The 17,500-nt window shown below is 49.2% G+C and overlaps 4 protein-coding genes across 16 annotated transcripts in view; 3 read left to right on the forward strand and 1 right to left on the reverse strand.

The window, feature by feature from the left end:
- Nucleotides 1-101, reverse strand: part of cdc42se1 (CDC42 small effector 1) — a 6,291-nt gene extending 6,190 nt beyond the window's left edge. For all 3 annotated transcript variants that reach the window (XR_011312239.1, XR_011312238.1, XM_069724095.1), the window contains exon 1: nt 1-101. This exon is cut by the window's left edge and continues 16 nt beyond it. The gene's annotated coding sequence lies outside the window, so the exon portion shown is untranslated.
- Nucleotides 102-1,024: 923 nt separating this feature from the next.
- Nucleotides 1,025-2,846, forward strand: mllt11 (MLLT11 transcription factor 7 cofactor). The gene is made up of 3 exons (XM_069724073.1): nt 1,025-1,147; nt 1,838-2,007; nt 2,095-2,846. The coding sequence occupies exons 2-3, from the start codon at nt 1,843-1,845 to the stop codon at nt 2,185-2,187; spliced, it is 258 nt and encodes an 85-aa protein (XP_069580174.1). The 5' UTR covers nt 1,025-1,147; nt 1,838-1,842; the 3' UTR covers nt 2,188-2,846.
- A 562-nt stretch (nt 2,847-3,408) lies between these two features.
- Nucleotides 3,409-9,526, forward strand: LOC138636197 (GA-binding protein subunit beta-2-like). 5 transcript variants are annotated; one of them, XM_069724079.1, is made up of 9 exons: nt 3,409-3,707; nt 4,229-4,858; nt 5,677-5,784; nt 6,080-6,247; nt 6,328-6,522; nt 6,627-6,777; nt 6,932-7,108; nt 7,191-7,309; nt 7,407-9,526. In XM_069724079.1, the coding sequence occupies exons 3-9, from the start codon at nt 5,677-5,679 to the stop codon at nt 7,743-7,745; spliced, it is 1,257 nt and encodes a 418-aa protein (XP_069580180.1). In that variant the 5' UTR covers nt 3,409-3,707; nt 4,229-4,858; the 3' UTR covers nt 7,746-9,526. The 5 variants fall into 5 exon arrangements, with proteins under 5 accessions (XP_069580180.1, XP_069580178.1, XP_069580181.1 ...); XM_069724077.1 differs by having other exon boundaries at nt 4,229-4,347; XM_069724080.1 differs by lacking the exon at nt 4,229-4,858.
- Nucleotides 9,527-9,795: 269 nt separating this feature from the next.
- Nucleotides 9,796-15,903, forward strand: LOC138636198 (acidic leucine-rich nuclear phosphoprotein 32 family member E-like). 7 transcript variants are annotated; one of them, XM_069724082.1, is made up of 7 exons: nt 9,796-10,233; nt 12,931-13,080; nt 13,640-13,762; nt 13,845-14,010; nt 14,083-14,237; nt 14,650-14,680; nt 14,760-15,903. In XM_069724082.1, exons 1-7 carry the CDS (start codon nt 9,886-9,888, stop codon nt 14,843-14,845), a joined length of 1,059 nt encoding a protein of 352 aa, XP_069580183.1. In that variant the 5' UTR covers nt 9,796-9,885; the 3' UTR covers nt 14,846-15,903. The 7 variants fall into 7 exon arrangements, with proteins under 7 accessions (XP_069580183.1, XP_069580185.1, XP_069580187.1 ...); XM_069724084.1 differs by having other exon boundaries at nt 14,083-14,210; XM_069724086.1 differs by having other exon boundaries at nt 14,083-14,174.
- Nucleotides 15,904-17,500: the final 1,597 nt, after the last annotated feature.

The following is a 17,500-nucleotide window of genomic DNA, read 5'->3' on the forward strand; positions in this document are numbered from 1 at the left end:
GGAAAACCAGAGAAGTGAGTCCTGAAGCAGCTGCAGCTCTGCCAGCCTCTCTGGTCGAGGTGTGGCTCCAACCAGGAAATCCATCCTCCGGTCCTTCTCCCGCCTTCCTCCGGTATCTGCCCGGTCCAACAGCGTCCCCTGCCGGCTGAACAAGGTCACCACAGACATCTCCACACGTCCATTACAACATACCAGCAGCTGGGCCATCATGATTCAGCGGGGACTGAAATACATGACTGCCCCAAACCAAACTCCAGTTTGACAACAGCTGATTTGACCTCATCAGGTCTCAACGCCAAACTCCAGTCAGGGTTTGGATATTTTTAAGGGATGATCTTCATCTCCAGGATTTTGGCTGTCAGACAGCGCCCCCTCCTGACTCTAAACACACACTGCAGCTGCATTTACTGCCACCGTTATTGATTTCTGCGTTTGTTTATTTATTTATTAGTGAGAATTTGGGTTATTGATTAAAACTACATTCAGGGAATTTTCACTCAAACGGCACAGAAGGTTCAAGTTCAAGGTGTGTGTGTGTGTGTGTGTGTGTGTGTGTGTGTGTGTGTGTGTGTGTGTGTGCGTGTGCGCGCGTCATCGTCAAGTTTCCAGTGTGACCCAAACTTACCGGAAATTGGCACTTCTTTCAAAGTAAATGTATAGATTTGTTTGGTTAAAATACACGTCGATGGAGCAGCTCTGCCTCATCTCATGTATGAAACGTGTTATCAATACATTTTATGATTGTCATTAATATGTTTGATGCTTTTACTGACATTAATATTCCTTTTTAAAGTGGCAGTGAAACATCTGTCCTCCCAACACAAACAACACAAACAGCAACAATTACAATAATATATCTCTATTTATTTTACTGTTGGCCTCCTCAATCACTGATAAATAAATAAATGATGGAATGAATAAATGCATTTGAAGACACAAAACAAAAACGGAAGAGCCTCCTACTTTTATTGTGAAATCTGTGACAGGAAGCGCTCGTGTACATTCAGGTGATATTGACGCAGCCGCAGGGCGCGTTCAACCTGCAGCAGCAGCGGAGACAGCAGCTGATCCACCGGCAACGGAAAGCATCAGGACAAAGAAGACAAATCACGAAGTCGGCTTTTATTTCCACACCGGAAACAAACAGGTAAACAAACAGATAAACAAACCGGTAAACAAACAGATGAAGCGTCTGTCTGTTCATTTAAAACGTCTGTTTCTCGGTTAAAATCAGACATGATGCGAATTAACACGTTAAAAATATAAAATCTGAATGTTTTGTTTTCATTTTTTCACCGAAATGTTTTGAATCGATCCGTTAAAACGTTTTTACCGGACGAGTCGCCAGTTTGTTCTGCGCCGGCCAACGCCTCAAACACTAGCTGATCCATCAAACCGGTGATCGATAAGAGAACAACGGATATTAGTGACGCAGTTTGACGTCGTCCGACACCGGATCGGGACCCGGTTTTGGTCCTGATCCGGTGGCGCCGCGTCCCAGAATAAAAGCAGCCCGAAATAAAATCAGCAGAAATGTGAATGCAGTTTGGTGGCAGGTTTATTTCAGTCTGCGAGACACGTGACCCAGTTTCTGTTTCTGACCCCAGACCTGCAGAACCAGACCTTCACAGACAGAATCAGAACCATGAGAGACAGAACCGGCTCACCAGGACCAGACCCCCAAAATCAAAGCCAGAACCTCAGAACCAAACTCTCAGAGACAAAACCAGAACCAGACAGAATCAGAACCAGACAAAACGAGAACAAGACAGAACCAGAACTAGACAGAACCAGAACCAGAGTTCTCTGGGTCAGTGTGGTCCATGTGTGTTTTCAGACGTGATGGAGAAATCCGGCAGCCAGTACGACTCCTTCCTGTTCTGGAGGCAGCCAATCGTGGCCCTTGATGTGTCCGAGCTGGAGGACCTGGGTTTGATTGACAGTCAGCCGGCCAATAGCGGCAAAGCAAAAGACAAGACGACCCAGAGGTGGAGTCACGACGACAAGGTGAGACATCCTGTCCTGTTTACGTCAGATGATGTTTGTTCATTACGTCATGGTTGTTGTTGTTTATTTAACCCCCCCCCCCTCCAGGGAGAGCTGACGGAGTTTTCCTCCTTCAACTACTGGAGAGCTCCTCTCGCTGATGTGGACGCTCTGCTGGCCGACCTCAACCTGCTGCTCTGACCCAGACCAGCCCCTCACCTGACCTCTGACCCAGACCAGCCCCTCACCTGACCTCTGACCCAGACCAGCCCCTCACCTGACCTCTGACCCAGACCAACCCCTCACCTGACCTCTGCCCTCTGATCCAGATCAGACAAATTTAAATTCTGATCCTGATTCAGATTAAATTGTTTTACAAAATAATAGAAACACCGTTTCTCTGTGGAGCTGTTGTTGATCTGATAATGAATCAAGTGTTTGAACCGCTGCAGTGCATCATGGGTAATCACACAAACATCACTGATCTCTGCAACACTGAAGGAAACGTTAAAAAAAAAATCAGACAGATTCTCAGGCAGCTTCTGAACTGGCTGTTTCTCCAGTTTTATTCTGAAAGGGCGTCAGAGAAGATGATGGAAACAGGAAGCTGTGGACAAGCTTCCTATTTGATTTTCTTTAATTAGTCATTTCCTGAGTGAACTTAATTTATGTTTCTTAATTCATTTGTGCCTTTTTGTTCTTTAATTCAGACCTGCTTCGTTAACAGTCACCTTTATTTGTTTATTTATTTATCTATTTATTGATGCTGCTGCGTTAGGAGGAGGAGCCTCAGACTCTGGCGGCTCTCGTCCAATCAGAATCGACCGCTCAGTCCAACAACAATAAAATGAATGAACCGACCGGCTCGTGTTTTTCCTTCTTCAACGAATTTAAATACACATTTATTTCCTGATTAAAGAAATGACTCATTTTTAGTTTCTTCCAGTTTTGACAGAAAAATGTTTCAGTGACACTGAAACGTGGGAAAAAAAACCTTCTGCTGAAATATACTTTAAAAAAATATCTTTTATTTGAATAGAAATACATTTTGTTTAAAAGATGACAAATACAGACAACTGAGAGATTTGAACGATTTTTAACATTATTACAGAATGAAGATGTGATCACGTGCCATAGAACTTTATTATTTTATTATATTATTTATGAATGAAGATGTTCAAAACCAGAAATACAAGGAAACAATATTAAACTAATTAAAGGTGGTCAGAAACACAATAAAGTGTTTTATTGATCCATATTTACCTTCTGATCAGGCGGGAACGCGCCGCTTCTTCCCGCTGATCTGAGGTTAGCTTCCGGCCTGACGCCGTGTCCGTCTGTTCAACAGTCCGCCGATCAAACTGACCTGAGGTCGGTTCCGTCGGCTGCCAGCACGGCCCGCCCACAGCGAGGTGAACACACTCCGGCTTCCACCTCCGGTGTCGCGGCGCCGCCATATTTGTACCAGATAAAACACCCCAAAAACAACAAGAGTTCTTAAACGCGGCCACCGGCAGGTGATACACCTGTCACAGCGCGAGCTACGTCAGGAGCCGAGACGTCGCGAGAGCCTCCGAGAAGAAGAAGGTAAAACTCGCTTAAATTTAACCTGCAACAGTCTGCATGCGCACATGCTAACGGCTAACAGAGCTAGCTGGTAAATAGTAGGCTCAAAGAAGACCGCACTTCCTGTCACCGACTTTCAACATAAAAGAAACACGGTAAGTTCCCAATCGGACGGTTTTAATTTTTCACGACTCGTCCAGAGAGCTTCAACAATTAATTGTTTACTTCGTGGATCGTTCTGCTGTGATTCATGACAAAAGAAGCTCAGCTGGTTTTAATAATTTATAAAAACAACGCAAACTATTAATATTTCAGTGAAACATTATAATTTATAATCATCCTTTTAATGAAGCTGAAACATGTCAGCTGGAGCCTTAAACGTATTTTTGTCATAGTGTTGAGTTTATATATATATATATATATATATATATATATTCATAAAATGTGACGTCACTTCAAACGACAGGAATGATTGACGTTTAGCGAAGCGACGACTCGAACTCTTATTTTGAAGGCTCCACTCATAACATCCGGGCGGGCAGCGGCCGCCTCTCGCTAACTTTCCGCCGTAAACAGGCCCGGAGGAGCCCGACAGGCTGCAGCAGCGCCTCATGTCCGTGTTTTGGGGACATTTAGAATCAAAGTCTGCGGCATTACTGACCCGTTTTCCCCGCAGCGCGGACCGGGACACGCGCAGGCGGCGCCGCACTCGGAGGGGCTCGTGCCGTTTAGCAGCTAGCGTGCTAACATTAGCAGAGGGAGCAGCCCGGCTGGGTCCTCTCAAACCTGGACACGGTAAGTCGCCGCCCCGCCGTCCCTTGGCTGGTGGGGAAAGAACCGCACCTTTTTCTTCGCCTTCACGGGATAAAAGAGCAGAAACGACGCTGCTCGACAGGATTCCCGCCGCCGAGTCTCCGGTGAGCGGCTCGACGGCGCGCGCTCCACAAAGACTCGTTAACCGGATGTGGAAGTAGTTTTTTCTCCGCGTGTAAAATAGGAAATTTCTGTGTGACTTCCCCCGGAAAACCAACAACTTAATATCAAACGGTTTCCTGTCGGTGGGACTGTAAGTGTTTTGGCGGCGGAGGGGACGGGCAGGCGCGGCGACGGTGGCGGAAAACAGCCCCGGAGAGGGGGACGCCGGGGGGACGTGGCACATGGCGGACTGTCTGTCCGTGAAGGCGCGTAAAATGGCTCCTCGGCCGCGGACTGGAACCATCCTCGTCCTTCTCTGCTGTTTCGCAATCACAGCTACTGTGTAACACCACCGGTCATTACAGGACACCGTTTGGGCCACCTTCTCCCGGTAACTCCCGGTGACTCCCGGTGAACAGCTCCGGTCCACCGGCTCATCTGACGGATGTCGATAGTTCCACAAACTGATTCTGTTCTCGAACACAGTTTGTTGGTTTTGGGACTTTTTTGTGAGGCCCGCTAGTTGAGCACACAGCCCGGGTCTTATTCACGAAATGTTGGCGCATTTCTGTCGATAAACACGAATGAAATATGAAGGAACCACTAATGTTTCTCCGAGTCCCCCCAGACAGACAGACAGAGGCGGCGAGGGCATGTCCGATAATGGACACGTAGCCGTTAGCTTCAGCTAGCAGACCCACAAACGGTGAAGTGAGGGAAGATAACGAACTCCGTTCAGTCTCGTAACGGAACTAAACGTTGAATTAAATCCGTGACACTCAAATGTTATCAATCATATCAATTCATTTAAATCGACTAAAAGAGAGAAGATTTTTAGTTAAATATTGTGATTCGAACAGCATCAACATTTAAAATGTCTGAAAACCAAATAAATGTTCTGTTTATTTTCACAAGAAGAAAATCAGCAGATTTAACACGTGAATCAACTTTTTAATTTATTATTGATGATTTATGCATTTCTAAAAAATGAAATCTTCTCTGCTTGATGTGATTTAAACAGTTTAAGATACTTGTTCACCAGCTGGACTTTTATTCTGAAGGTCTAACGGCTGGACATTTATTCTGAAGGTCTGACAGTGCAACACAAACATGTTATTGATTGGATGAATGAAATGTAACCTGATGGTGGATCATTACCATGATCAGCAGGTGGAATGTAACTGATCAGCTGTATTGATCCGTGATCAGATGTCGCTGGTGGACCTGGGGAAGAGGCTGCTGGAGGCAGCACGTAAAGGTCAAGACGATGAGGTCCGGAACCTGATGGCCAACGGAGCGCCGTTCACCACCGACTGGGTGAGACTCCGCCCATCGATCCATCAACAGTTAATTGATAAGTTCGTAAAATTTCATGATCGACAGAGCAAAAATATTCACTTCACAGGATCAATCAGCTGCACCCAGTGGTTGATTGATTGACTATCAGAGGAGCAGCTGATTCGTTTTGGCTTCCAATGACTTTTAATTGATAATCTGACTCCAGTTATTGATCATCCAGCTCTTATCAATACACGGGACCTTCGATTAAATGCGAGTTTGCGATTTACAAATCATCACAGTCTGTCTCACCTGTCTCACCTGTGTGCTGCAGCTGGGGACGTCCCCCCTCCACCTGGCCGCTCAGCACGGTCACTACTCGACCGCCGACGTCCTGCTGCGAGCTGGCGTGAGCCGAGACGCCCGCACCAAGGTGGACCGGACGCCGCTGCACATGGCGGCCGCCGAGGGCCACGCGGTCATCGTGGAGCTGCTGGTCCGGGTGAGACGCGCTTCTACTTCCTGTCTGTGTTGGCGGAGAACGTTTGTCGGCTGACTTCCCGTCTGACCGGCTGCTTTCAGAGCGGAGCGGACATCAACGCCAAAGACATGCTGAAGATGACGGCGCTGCACTGGGCGGCGCAGCACGGCCACCACGGCGTCGCCGAGACCCTCATCAAGCACGGCGCTGACGTGCACGCGCTCAGCAAGTTCGACAAGACGCCGTTCGACATCGCCGTCGACATCCAGAACACCGAGCTGATGCTGCTGCTGCAGGTGAGACGCTGCCGGGACACCGGACACACCTGAGACACGGCGGACACGTCTGTAATATGTGTGTGTGTGTGTGTGTGTGTGTGTGTGTGTGTGTGTGTGTGTAGGAGGGCATGCAGAACCAGGTGAACATGAACCAGGTGAGTATGAATGTGGACACCAGCTCCACCAACCAGGCGCAGTTCATCATCCAGGGGATCCCCTCCATCCAGGGGGGCGTGGTCAACCTGGCCGAGCTGCTCAACAAGGCCAACGCAGGTGGGAACACACACACACACACACACACACACACACACACACACACACACACGTTAACACACACACACGTTAACACACACACACACGTTAACACACACACACACACGTAACACACACACACACTAACTCTGTCTGGTGTGTCGTTACTCTGCAGGAGACTCTGAGGAGGCGATGGCTGCCAGCGCTCTGGACTCCAACATCCAGCATGCAGCGGTGGTCAACGAAGGGGGTCAGAGGGTCATCACCATAGTAACGGACCAACACGGCAACTTGCAGACCACCGGAGGAATGACGCAGCCGTTCTTTGTCACCATGCAGCACGGACAGCAGAGTAGGACTCCCTTCTGTGACCTTCCTCAGTGCTCAGCTGCTCGGAGGCTCACTGACTGGTTGTTTGTTTGTTTGTTGTTTAGTGCTGGCGGTGCCGGCCAACACGGTCACAGAGGAGGTGGTAACAGAGGAGCCTCAGGCTCCGCCCTCAAGGAAGAGGAAGCTGGAGGTGACGAATAACCACAGCGACGCAGGAGAGACGGTGAGTGACGAGAACACGACAAAAACTATTATAGATATTATAATTTATTTGTATTCTACTCTATAACCCTTCCCCCCGGCCCCCTCCTCTCCTCCAGGAGCTGCTTCAGAGGCAGCTGCAGGAGGCCAATAGGAAGGCGCAGGAGTACCGGCAGCAGCTGCTGCGGAAGGAGCAGGAGGCGGAGGAGTACCGCGTGAAGCTGGAGGCGATGAGTCAGGCCAACAGCGCCGCCGCCGCCGTCAGCGCTGCCGCCAACGCCGCCAGCCCCGAGGAGGTGGTGGGGGGGGAGGAGGACGAGGAGGAGGGGGCCGCCGGCGTGGTGGAGGAGGAGGGGGAGATGGTGGTGCTGCAAGAGGGAGGCATCATCATGGAAGGGGAGGAGGGTCAGGTGACGCTGGTGGAGACGGGGGGGGAGACGACGGAAGTGAGCTCCTAACAGGAGGAGGGGGCGGGGGCGGGGCACACAGGTGGAAAGACACATCAAAACAGGAAGTGGTCCATCCCATTTTAATGGAGAGGGGGCGGAGTCGTGACAAGAAGTGTGCACCCTTTTGAATCCCCACAAAGATCTGATGTGAACGTGAGCGAAGAAAGGAGGAGAAACAAGATGGTCAGAGGAGGACTTCAGCCCCGCCCCCTTCTGGTCCCTGAACCGTGCAACACCAATGAAGAAGAAGATGTGTACAAGCTTGTCTCTTTATCTCGAACTCTGTTAGCGGGAAACAAAATGGCCGCTGCGGCGGGGAAGGACGATCAGACGAGGGATGTTGTTAACGGAACATTTGGCGTCCCCGTTGGACTCGTGGTGAGAGCTCATGGAGACAACATCGGTGAGGACAGTCCGTTCCAGTTCTTTTAAACCGGCGCCCTCTTTGTTTTTAGACACCATCGTGGATCCCCGTCATCTCCACCCAAACCGTCGAGTTTCCGTGATGCTCAGCTGGTCTGTGAGTTTGGGACCGTAATCAGACACCGCTCGGCGAGGAGCCGTCTGATTGGACGTTGTTTCTTTATTAGTTTTGTTTTTGTGTTTACATCATGTTGACGATCGATAACGTGTTCAGATGTCTTAACGATCCGGCAGGTTATCGGTTCTCTGACGACCCGTCGGCGCCCCCTGCAGGCCGCCGTGTTCCTCCTGCTGATCCGATCTACAACAAACCATTCACTTGTTTTTAAAAAATGCGGTGAGTTCGTGGACGATCGGACATCTGAGATGTCAGGACGCATCTTCAGTTCGGTCACTTCCTGTTACAGTCCAGACGTCCCTGTCAGAGCGAAGTGTAGAGCGGTCACATGACGTGACGATGTTGTACAGTAAAGACCACGCTGTTCTCCTATTGGTTGATTCAACCCACCTGAGCGAGTCAGGAAGTATTTAGAGGGTGTGTAGTCAGCTGATCAGACGGAGCGTCACTGCAGGAACTTTAAGTTTAAACTGACGTCGGCCGCAAAAGTTTCTCGAAGTTTCTCAGCTCGTCAGTCTGCTGTGTGTAAAATCTGAAAAAATGCCTGACCGGTTCCTCCAGGTTCTATTAGGTTCCTTCAAATTCCTCCAGGTTCCATTAGGTTCCAACTGGTTTTTTTCAGGTTCCTCCAGCTTCCTGCAGGTTCCTTTTAAGTTCCATAAAGTTCTTACAGGTTCCTTTAAGTTCCAAAAGGTTCCTTGAGGTTTCACCACCTTCCTCCAGGTTCCTCTAGGCTCCTAATGGTTCTTTCAGGTTCCTCTGGATACTTCCTGTCAGCCCTTTAAACCGCCTGCTTCACTTCTGATAGTTATTTTTATAAGCTCGACTCTTTTCTATGTACATATAAAGGTGTATTTTTTTAACTGTACCTGAATGCTTCAACTCGACATGGTGGTGATGATGATGATGATGATGATGATGATGATGATGGCTGCCTGCATTGTTGATCTGAAATATAAACACTTGTTTTTTTTTTCGAATAACAACCTCTTAGTTGTGTTTTTGGTGCGTTCAGAGTGACAGCTGTGCGAGGCGTTCACTGACCACACCTGACATCATTTATTCATGAGGCGTTCACTGTCCATCTGGAGCTCTTCCACACGTTCTCATTCAGTTAGAAACAGATTCAAGAAAAAAAAAAAATGTAGTTTACGGACTCGTTTTCAACAGACTTTTAATTGTGACATTGAAGGCATCGTTTACAAGTGTTGAGATATTTAAGGATGAATAAAATAAATGAGTAAGAACAGGTGTTTGGTTCAGAGGGAAACTCATTTACGTTTCTTTTGAACTCGAGGATGAATTAAAAAGTTCACATTTCATCTCGACCTGGAAAACAAACGAAGAGTTCAGGAGGTCTTCGTGTTTACTTTTGTTTTCAGTCGAGAACAACGTTTTTCTGCAGAACGTCTGTATTTACTTCAGATTACTACATATTAAATATTATTTAGTGAGTTACATTTAATTAGTGTCTTTTTCCAAAAAGGTACTTTTTAATTTCATTTAATTTATTCTGTTCAATTCAATTCAAGTTAAAACTCCTTCGGACACAAATGATTCTCAGAAGTAGAGTTGTTGTTTTCGTTGATAGATTCTACAACTACTCCCATGAGGCTTTGCGGGCCGCCCTTGGCTTTTGGAACAAAACCGTCCAGCTCGAGGATTAATACGCGATCAGCCCTGATTGACGTGTCCACCGTCCAATCAGCTGAGGAGGAGACCTATTCGGCCAACCCCGTGCGGCAAGGGGCGGGGCCGCAGCGGAGGGGGCAGGGCGCGAGGTATCATGGAGGATCAGTAGGCGACCAGCGGCCAGTCGAGGAGGGCAGCCACCGCTCGGATTCCCGGGACTTTGTCGACCGTTTACCGCCGCTTCTGACCCGCCACAACGGACACCTCATCATGGACATGAAGAAGAGGATCACCCTGGAGCTGCGGAACCGGAGCCCGGCGGAGGTAAGCGGCTAACACTTTAATAACATGTCGGTAAACAGTCCCGGGAGGACCGGAACCGGACCGCTGCCCCGCTCCGGTCCTCCCACCGAGCTGCTCACCATCGTGCTCCGGTATTCTGCTGCTGAACCCAACCTATCGATCCGGTGACTGTCGAACCGGCCGCCCCGGTGATCCCGGCTGGATGTGAAGCATCTCGCAGCTCGGTCGTCTCCCCCGCCTCCTCCGGTTCCCCGGTGAAAGCCAGTCTCTCTCCGGTTCCGCAATATTCCTTTAAACGCAGCCGCCGGTTAACGGTCCTGATCCCACTGGACGTCCAGGACACGCTGACCGACCGCTGAGTGACCGTCATCCGGCTCGGTTTACCGGGACAGGACGACGTGTTACAGCCGAATAAACCGACAGGTGTCCGGTTCGGGTCAGTGGTACCGGGCCGTTTTCTGACTTTGCGCGTCAACAACAACAACGACCGGCGGTCGGTTGGAGCCTCGTCGTGTCCGCGGACATTTTAAGTGTCCGGCAACTCAAACTTCGACGGAACCGTCTGGGACCGGACACGTTACCGGCTGCGCCTCGGTACACTGAGTTCCCGCTCATTTTACATCACAATTATCGTGTTTTAACGGATTTGTGGGGGTTCGGTTCGATCTGCCCGGTGACGCACTGAGGTCGGTCAGTCGTTACGGAGTAACGCGTTACCGATTTACCGTTCCAGTAAGCGGATTAGTCATCGTGTCGACGGTAAATTGTACCGATAACGGCGAATATTCCGATTCTTGAACGTCAGAAACGACCGTTAAACTCGTGTTACACTGCGGCCCGTTACTGTAACGTGATTACCGTAGTAACGTGATTACCGTAGTAACTAGGGCTTGGTGTCGGTATAACGGCGCCTTAACGGAACAAAATGGCGTTACTACGAGGCGGTAAAGTAGATAAAACGGATTAGAGTTCTGGTCTGTTCGATTTTTTTCACCGGTAACTCCGTTACTGAGGCCGAGTACCGGAGTAACGGGCCGGTTCAGTCGGTGTTCAGGTGGTGTCGTCCATTTTTATACAGCAGGACTCCGTGTGTGTTATATAAGCAGTAGCTCCAGTTAAATAACAGTCATGTTTTATGAATGGTGGAGGGGGGAGGGGGGCTGCAGATGGTGAATGTGGAGGACCCCCTCCTCCTCCTCCTCCTCCTCCTCCCTCCCGCATGGGCAGATTATTGTGGGTTAAACCTTCAGTTATATAAGCAGTAGAGCCCAAAGGAACTCTGGGAAATAAAAGCAGCAACCAGTCAGAACAAAGTCCTCCAACAGCCGGGGTCTCCCAACACCATCAACACCATCAACACCACCATCAACATCACCATCAACATCAACACCACTACCACCATCAACACCACTACCACCATCAACACCACCATCAACACCACCACCATCAACACCACTACCAACATCAACACCACCATCACCATCAACACCAACACCACCATCAATATCATCAACATCAACACCACTACCACCATCAACACCATCAACATCTACACCACTACCACCACCACCACCATCAACACCACTACCACCATCAACATCAACACCGCCACCATCAACACCACCACCATCAATATCAACATCAACACCACTACCACCATCAACATCAACACCACTACTGATGGTGATCATCACTACTACCATCAACACCACCATCATCATCACCAACACCATCAATACCACCATCATCATCAACACCACCATCATCATCACCAACACCATCAATACCACCATCATCATCAACACCATCATCATCATCACCAACACCACCATCACCAACACCACCGTCATCATCACCACCAACACCACCATCATCACCAACACCACCATCATCATCAACACCACCACCATCAACACCACCATCATCATCAACACCACCACCAACACCATCAATATCATCAACATCAACACCACTACCACCATCAACACCATCAACATCTACACCACTACCACCACCACCACCATCAACACCACCATCACCATCAACACCACCACCATCAACACCACTACCACCATCAACACTATCAACATCAACACCACTACTGATGGTGATCATCACTACTACCATCAACACCACCATCATCATCACCAACACCATCAATACCACCATCATCATCAACACCATCATCATCATCACCAACACCACCATCATCATCACCAACACCACCATCATCACCAACACCACCACCATCATCACCACCACCACCATCATCATCACCACCAACACCACCATCATCAACACCACCATCATCACCACCAACACCACCATCATCACCAACACCACCATCATCACCAACACCACCATCATCATCACCAACACCACCATCATCACCAACACCACCATCATCATCATCATCACCAACACCACCATCATCACCAACACCACCACCAACACCACCATCATCACCAACACCACCACCATCACCACCAACACCACCATCATCACCAACACCACCATCATCACCACCAACACCACCATCATCATCATCATCACCACCAACACCACCATCACCATCAGCTCTTAATTTAATCATTTCTGGGTCTCGATGTTAATGAGGCGCACGGTTCTAATCTCCGTCTAGAGCTGATTGGTCGGCTCGATGAGTCAGACAAAAGCAAACGCTTCTTTTTCCCATCATGCCTCTCTTCTCCCCATCAGATAGCAGAGCTGGTGGTGGACAACAGTCGCTCTGCGGACGGGGAGGTGGAAGGACTGACGGAGGAGTTCACGGAGCTGGAGTTCCTCAGTATGGTCAACGTGGGTCTGAGTTCGCTGGCGAAGCTGCCCTCACTGGCCAAACTACGTAAGGTAAGCAGCCTCACCTGCCAGGTGTGCTGAGCAACACGTCTCTTAAGAAGTTGGGACAGGTTCATGTTTTCCACCTCTTCTTTTAACAACACTCTGTAAATGTTTGGGAACTGACCAGTTTCTGGAGTTTTGAAAGTGAAATGTGGTCCCATTCTTGCCTGATAGAGGATTTCAGCTTGAACTGAGCTGATAACAAGCTGGATGGTCCCCCTCCTCTTTAACCTGGAGGATGCAGCGTCCATGATTTCCAAACAGAATCTCAGATTGTGATCCATCAGACCTCAGGACAGTTGTCCACTTCACCTCAGTCCATCTTCAATGATCTCGGTCCAGAGAAGGCGGCGGTGTTTCTGGATCATGTTTCTATCTGGTTTCTTCTTTGGAGAGTTTTAACATCATTTGTGGACGCAGCGATGAACTGTGTTCACAGACGATGGTTTTCACAAGTGTTCCTGAGCCCATGCAGTGATTTCCACTCCAGAATAGTGTGTTTTTAAAGCAGCGAAGGTCTCCAGCATCCATTACTGGTCTCCTGACGGTTGTTTCTCTGTTTCCTCAGTTGGAGCTGAGCGACAACAACCTATCCGGCTCTCTGGACGCTCTGTCTCAGAAGTGTCCAAACCTGACCTACCTCAACCTGAGCGGGAACAAGATCAAGGAGCTGAGCAGCGTGGAGGCGCTGGTCAGACACTCGCCGTCACGTCGACTCACTGCTGCCGACAAGCTAACATGCTAACACGCTAACACGCTGTTTCCTGCTGCAGCAAAACCTGAAGAGCCTGCAGAGTCTGGACCTGTTCAACTGTGAGATCACGTCTCTGGAGGACTACCGGGAGAGCGTGTTCGAGCTGCTGCCTCAGGTCACCTACCTGGACGGCTTCGACCAGGAGGACAACGAGGCCCCCGACTCGGAGGTTGACGACGAAGGTGGTACGCCGGGCTGAGCTGTCCTCCGTCTCCGTGGCGACGTCCGCGTCTCTGACGTGGTCTTTGTGTTCACAGACGAGGACGGCGAGGACGGGGTGGGGCCGGCCGGAGACTACGACGAGGACGACGACGAAGAGGAGGATGAGGACGGCTCGGAGGGAGGAGAGGTGGGGCTGAGCTTTCAGGTGAACCGAGGCGAACAGGTGGGCAACTCAGGCATCAGCCTGCAGGTAGATCCACAGCCTCCTTCCCATCATGCACCTGTGCTCAGCCAGTCAGAGAACAGAGTCACAGACAACGGAGAAACTCCTCCCACAATGCACTTGTTTAGATAAATGAACGACGTCACAAACATCAAACAACATTAAAATCGTATTTTGAAATTCTATTTAATGATCACTGGTTTCCATGGTTACACAACAAGACTCAAGTTCTCTGGCTGGTCTGATGGAGTCGCCTCAGGTGTGACCTTTATTGAGACCTTCTTTAATTTCCTGTAGTTTCAATGTTTTTTTTTCCAACTGTAAACAAAGAGTCACTTCCTGTTTGTGACATGTCTGTGTGTATCATCGGTCTCTGTGACGTAGTCTTTTATTTTGAAAGGGTTTAAACTGCTCTTCTTGTCTTTGTGTTTCATCTCAGGATGAGGAAGACTATGCAGAGGAGGAGGAAGGTGAGCTGTTGTTGTCACATGTCAGCTGTCAGTCAGACACATGTGTGCTGCGTGTTGATTGGTCCATTTGTCTCCGCAGAGGAAGCGGGCGCTGCTCAGGGACAGAAGAGGAAGAGGGACGTGGATGACGAAGGCGAGGACGACGACGACGACGAAGACGACTAGTCCTCCGGCCGACCGTCGTCTGTGTGTCGTCTCGTCCCGTCTCCGTCCGTCTCACCTCCGGACCCGACCTCCGCCAGCCAGACAGTAACCGTGGCGACGGCAGGGCTGTGGCCTCCAGATAGTTTCAGTTTAGAGTCACTGTTTATTTTTAGATGAAAGTTTGATGTGAACTTCACCTGCCGGCTGCAGCTGACGACCCCGAGACCCTCTGGACCTGCTTCAGGACCGTCCTGTCCATTCTCTCTGTCCTGTTTCCGAGTCCTCAACTCTGTCTTCATCTCTGTCCTCGACTCCGTCTGCACGGCTGCAGCTCGTATGAAGCTCCTCCTCCAGCTGCCTAAAGGGCCTCCTGACGGAGCTCCGTGCTGGGGACCAGTGCAGACCGGAGATGTTCCGACAGCCAATCAGAGACCAGAAAGAGGAAACCGATCCATCAGTCAGCTGCTGCTGTGTTTATTTATTTATTACTGAGAAACAAACATGATGGAACACAACAACAACAAACTACACGCAGTGGTCAAAGGTCATCCAGGTGAAGACGTGTCGAAGTTCAAAACAAAGTCAGTTTGTTTATTAAAACCTCCGACACCGCTGTCAATCAACACGTTTCCCTCAGCTCGTCTCCGTCTCGTCAGATTTACCTGAACAGGTGTGTTCCTCCGTCTCCTCATCTGCACTGGTTTCACTCGTCTGCTTCCTGCGAGCTGCAGCCGCCATCCAAAGTCTGTCCAACACTCAGCCGTCCTCCGACCGACCGTCCGTCCGTCCGTCCGTCCGTCCACCCTGAAGAAGAAGCAGCAGCAGCAGCATTGTCATTGGATTGTGCAGGAACAGGAAGTGACATCGTTCTCAGAGTCCCCCTTTAAAGTGAGCCGATGTGAAGACGCTCCGTCCTGCAGCCATATCAGCCTGGGGGGGCGGGGCGCAGCGCCCCCTTCAGGACCAGTCAGGGAAGTCACAGTTTGAGTTAGAAATATGCAGACCTGCTCAGGTCCTCATGGGTCCTCTGATGATATTCCCAGTGTGTGTTTGATTTGCTGTAGGGGTTACCGGGGGGGAGGGGGGGGCAGTGATTAGTTGTGTTTGAACTTTTTTTTTGGTTGTTACTGAACAGCAGCTCTCTGTGTTTTTAGTTTGATGTTGAACTGAGCAGCTCGTCCCCTCGTGATGTTCAAACCGCCGCCGTGTCACACTTCAGGCTCCGCCTCCTACAGGAAGACCCGACCTTTGACCCGAATCCACTGGACACGGTTTACCTTCAATCGGGCCGAAACCTGCAGTGCGTTCAGGTGCTCCCGTCACATCGTCCTGTCGGCATCTAAAGAGTTCAGAGGTCAAACTTTATTTATACCTCAGTGCTGAACACACCGCTCCAGGGTGCGCAGTGCATTCTGGGATACGGAGACTAGAGTCTTCATCGTTCAGACAGAGCTGCGTTTTTTGTCTTATTGAGCCGTTTGAAGGAGGCGGAGTCTGAAACAGGACACACCCGTTACGTCTGATTCAGGTGTCGCTGCTCTGCGTCGGATTCTTCAGCCGCGCGAGCAGCAACGTTTTATTTTCTACGTCGTCCTGCTGCGATTAAAAACGACCAAAACGGACGCGTCAGGAACAACGTCGGTTCGGTTCCTGACGCGTCCGTTTCTTTCCCGATGAAGCAGCAGATCTCTTCACGGCTCCGACTTCGAACTAACTGCTGTAAACGTTTCTCTTTCGTCACGTTAGCGCTCGTGGAAACAACACCTCATTTTAAAAACACCTGCGATCGTTTTCATCAGAAAATATTTCAGGATGCAAAAACTCTCCGACGGTAGCGACGGCTAGCGTCTCCGGGTCCGAACTTTTACGATCTTTACTTCTGAATCGCAGAAGTTTCTGGTTCACTTGTTCAACAGCAAACGAACTTCAGGTCGGAAATATTCTGAACTTCATTCGTACGCAGAAGAAAAAAAGCTCCAGAGTCGAGAAAAAACAATGTACCTCCACGGTTCCCATGACAACCGGACAACAACAGCTCTGAGGCAATTTTGTCGTCAGTTTCACGTGTTTTTATTTTTTCTACAAGCAGTTCAACTTTTTAAAAACGTGTCGTGGCCGTCATTTGGAAATCAGCCGACCGCACGTGGGGTCCCGACCCTCAGGTTGGGGAACCCTCTGGATCCCACATTAGCCGGTTTGTCTTAACTCACCGGTTTGAATCCGTCGTTAACTTCTGCTCACTCCGATGTAGAGCTGAAATTATTGATCAGCAGAAAAACAAGAAAATATTTTATTAATTGACAAAAATGTTTTTGACTCTTTTTTTTTGTTGTATTTAACAAAGTGAAAATAAAAACGATGTTTCTCAACGTCGGACAAAACACTTTAAAAACATTTCTGATGTTTCTGCTCTGTCTCGGTGTTCAATACAGAAATTGATCGAAATCATTTTAATTGACGTTTGTAAATACATTTTTAAAAAACAAAGAGGCTCAAAAACACTTAAAAATATTCCAGAGGATAATGATGGATGTGGGTGAGAAGCCGGTGAGGCATCGTACCGAAACAAAATCCATAAAAAACAACAAAACGGACACAGAGGTGTTGTTGAACTGGTGTGTTGTTCAGAGTGTAGAGGTCAAAGGTCATGTCCGTCAACCTGCAGAGATCAGTGTT

The sequence above is a fragment of the Brachyistius frenatus genome, unplaced genomic scaffold (assembly GCF_029030835.1).
Source record: "Brachyistius frenatus isolate BFR_SWC_R1_liver_20210118 unplaced genomic scaffold, ASM2903083v1 Contig_360, whole genome shotgun sequence".
Classification (NCBI taxonomy): Eukaryota; Metazoa; Chordata; class Actinopteri; family Embiotocidae; genus Brachyistius; species Brachyistius frenatus.

Excerpts from the sequence above, each read along its gene's own strand:
- mllt11 (XM_069724073.1), top strand. The coding sequence starts at position 1,843 with ATGGAGAAATCCGGCAGCCAGTACGACTCCTTCCTGTTCTGGAGGCAG. Across the intron at positions 2,008-2,094 it reads GGTGGAGTCACGACGACAAG|GGAGAGCTGACGGAGTTTTC; the intron begins GTGAGACATCCT and ends CCCCCCCTCCAG.
- LOC138636197 (XM_069724079.1), top strand. The coding sequence starts at position 5,677 with ATGTCGCTGGTGGACCTGGGGAAGAGGCTGCTGGAGGCAGCACGTAAA. Across the intron at positions 5,785-6,079 it reads CGCCGTTCACCACCGACTGG|CTGGGGACGTCCCCCCTCCA; the intron begins GTGAGACTCCGC and ends TGTGTGCTGCAG. Across the intron at positions 6,248-6,327 it reads TCGTGGAGCTGCTGGTCCGG|AGCGGAGCGGACATCAACGC; the intron begins GTGAGACGCGCT and ends GGCTGCTTTCAG.
- LOC138636198 (XM_069724082.1), top strand. The coding sequence starts at position 9,886 with ATGAGGCTTTGCGGGCCGCCCTTGGCTTTTGGAACAAAACCGTCCAGC. Across the intron at positions 13,081-13,639 it reads CACTGGCCAAACTACGTAAG|TTGGAGCTGAGCGACAACAA; the intron begins GTAAGCAGCCTC and ends CTGTTTCCTCAG. Across the intron at positions 14,681-14,759 it reads CTATGCAGAGGAGGAGGAAG|AGGAAGCGGGCGCTGCTCAG; the intron begins GTGAGCTGTTGT and ends TTGTCTCCGCAG.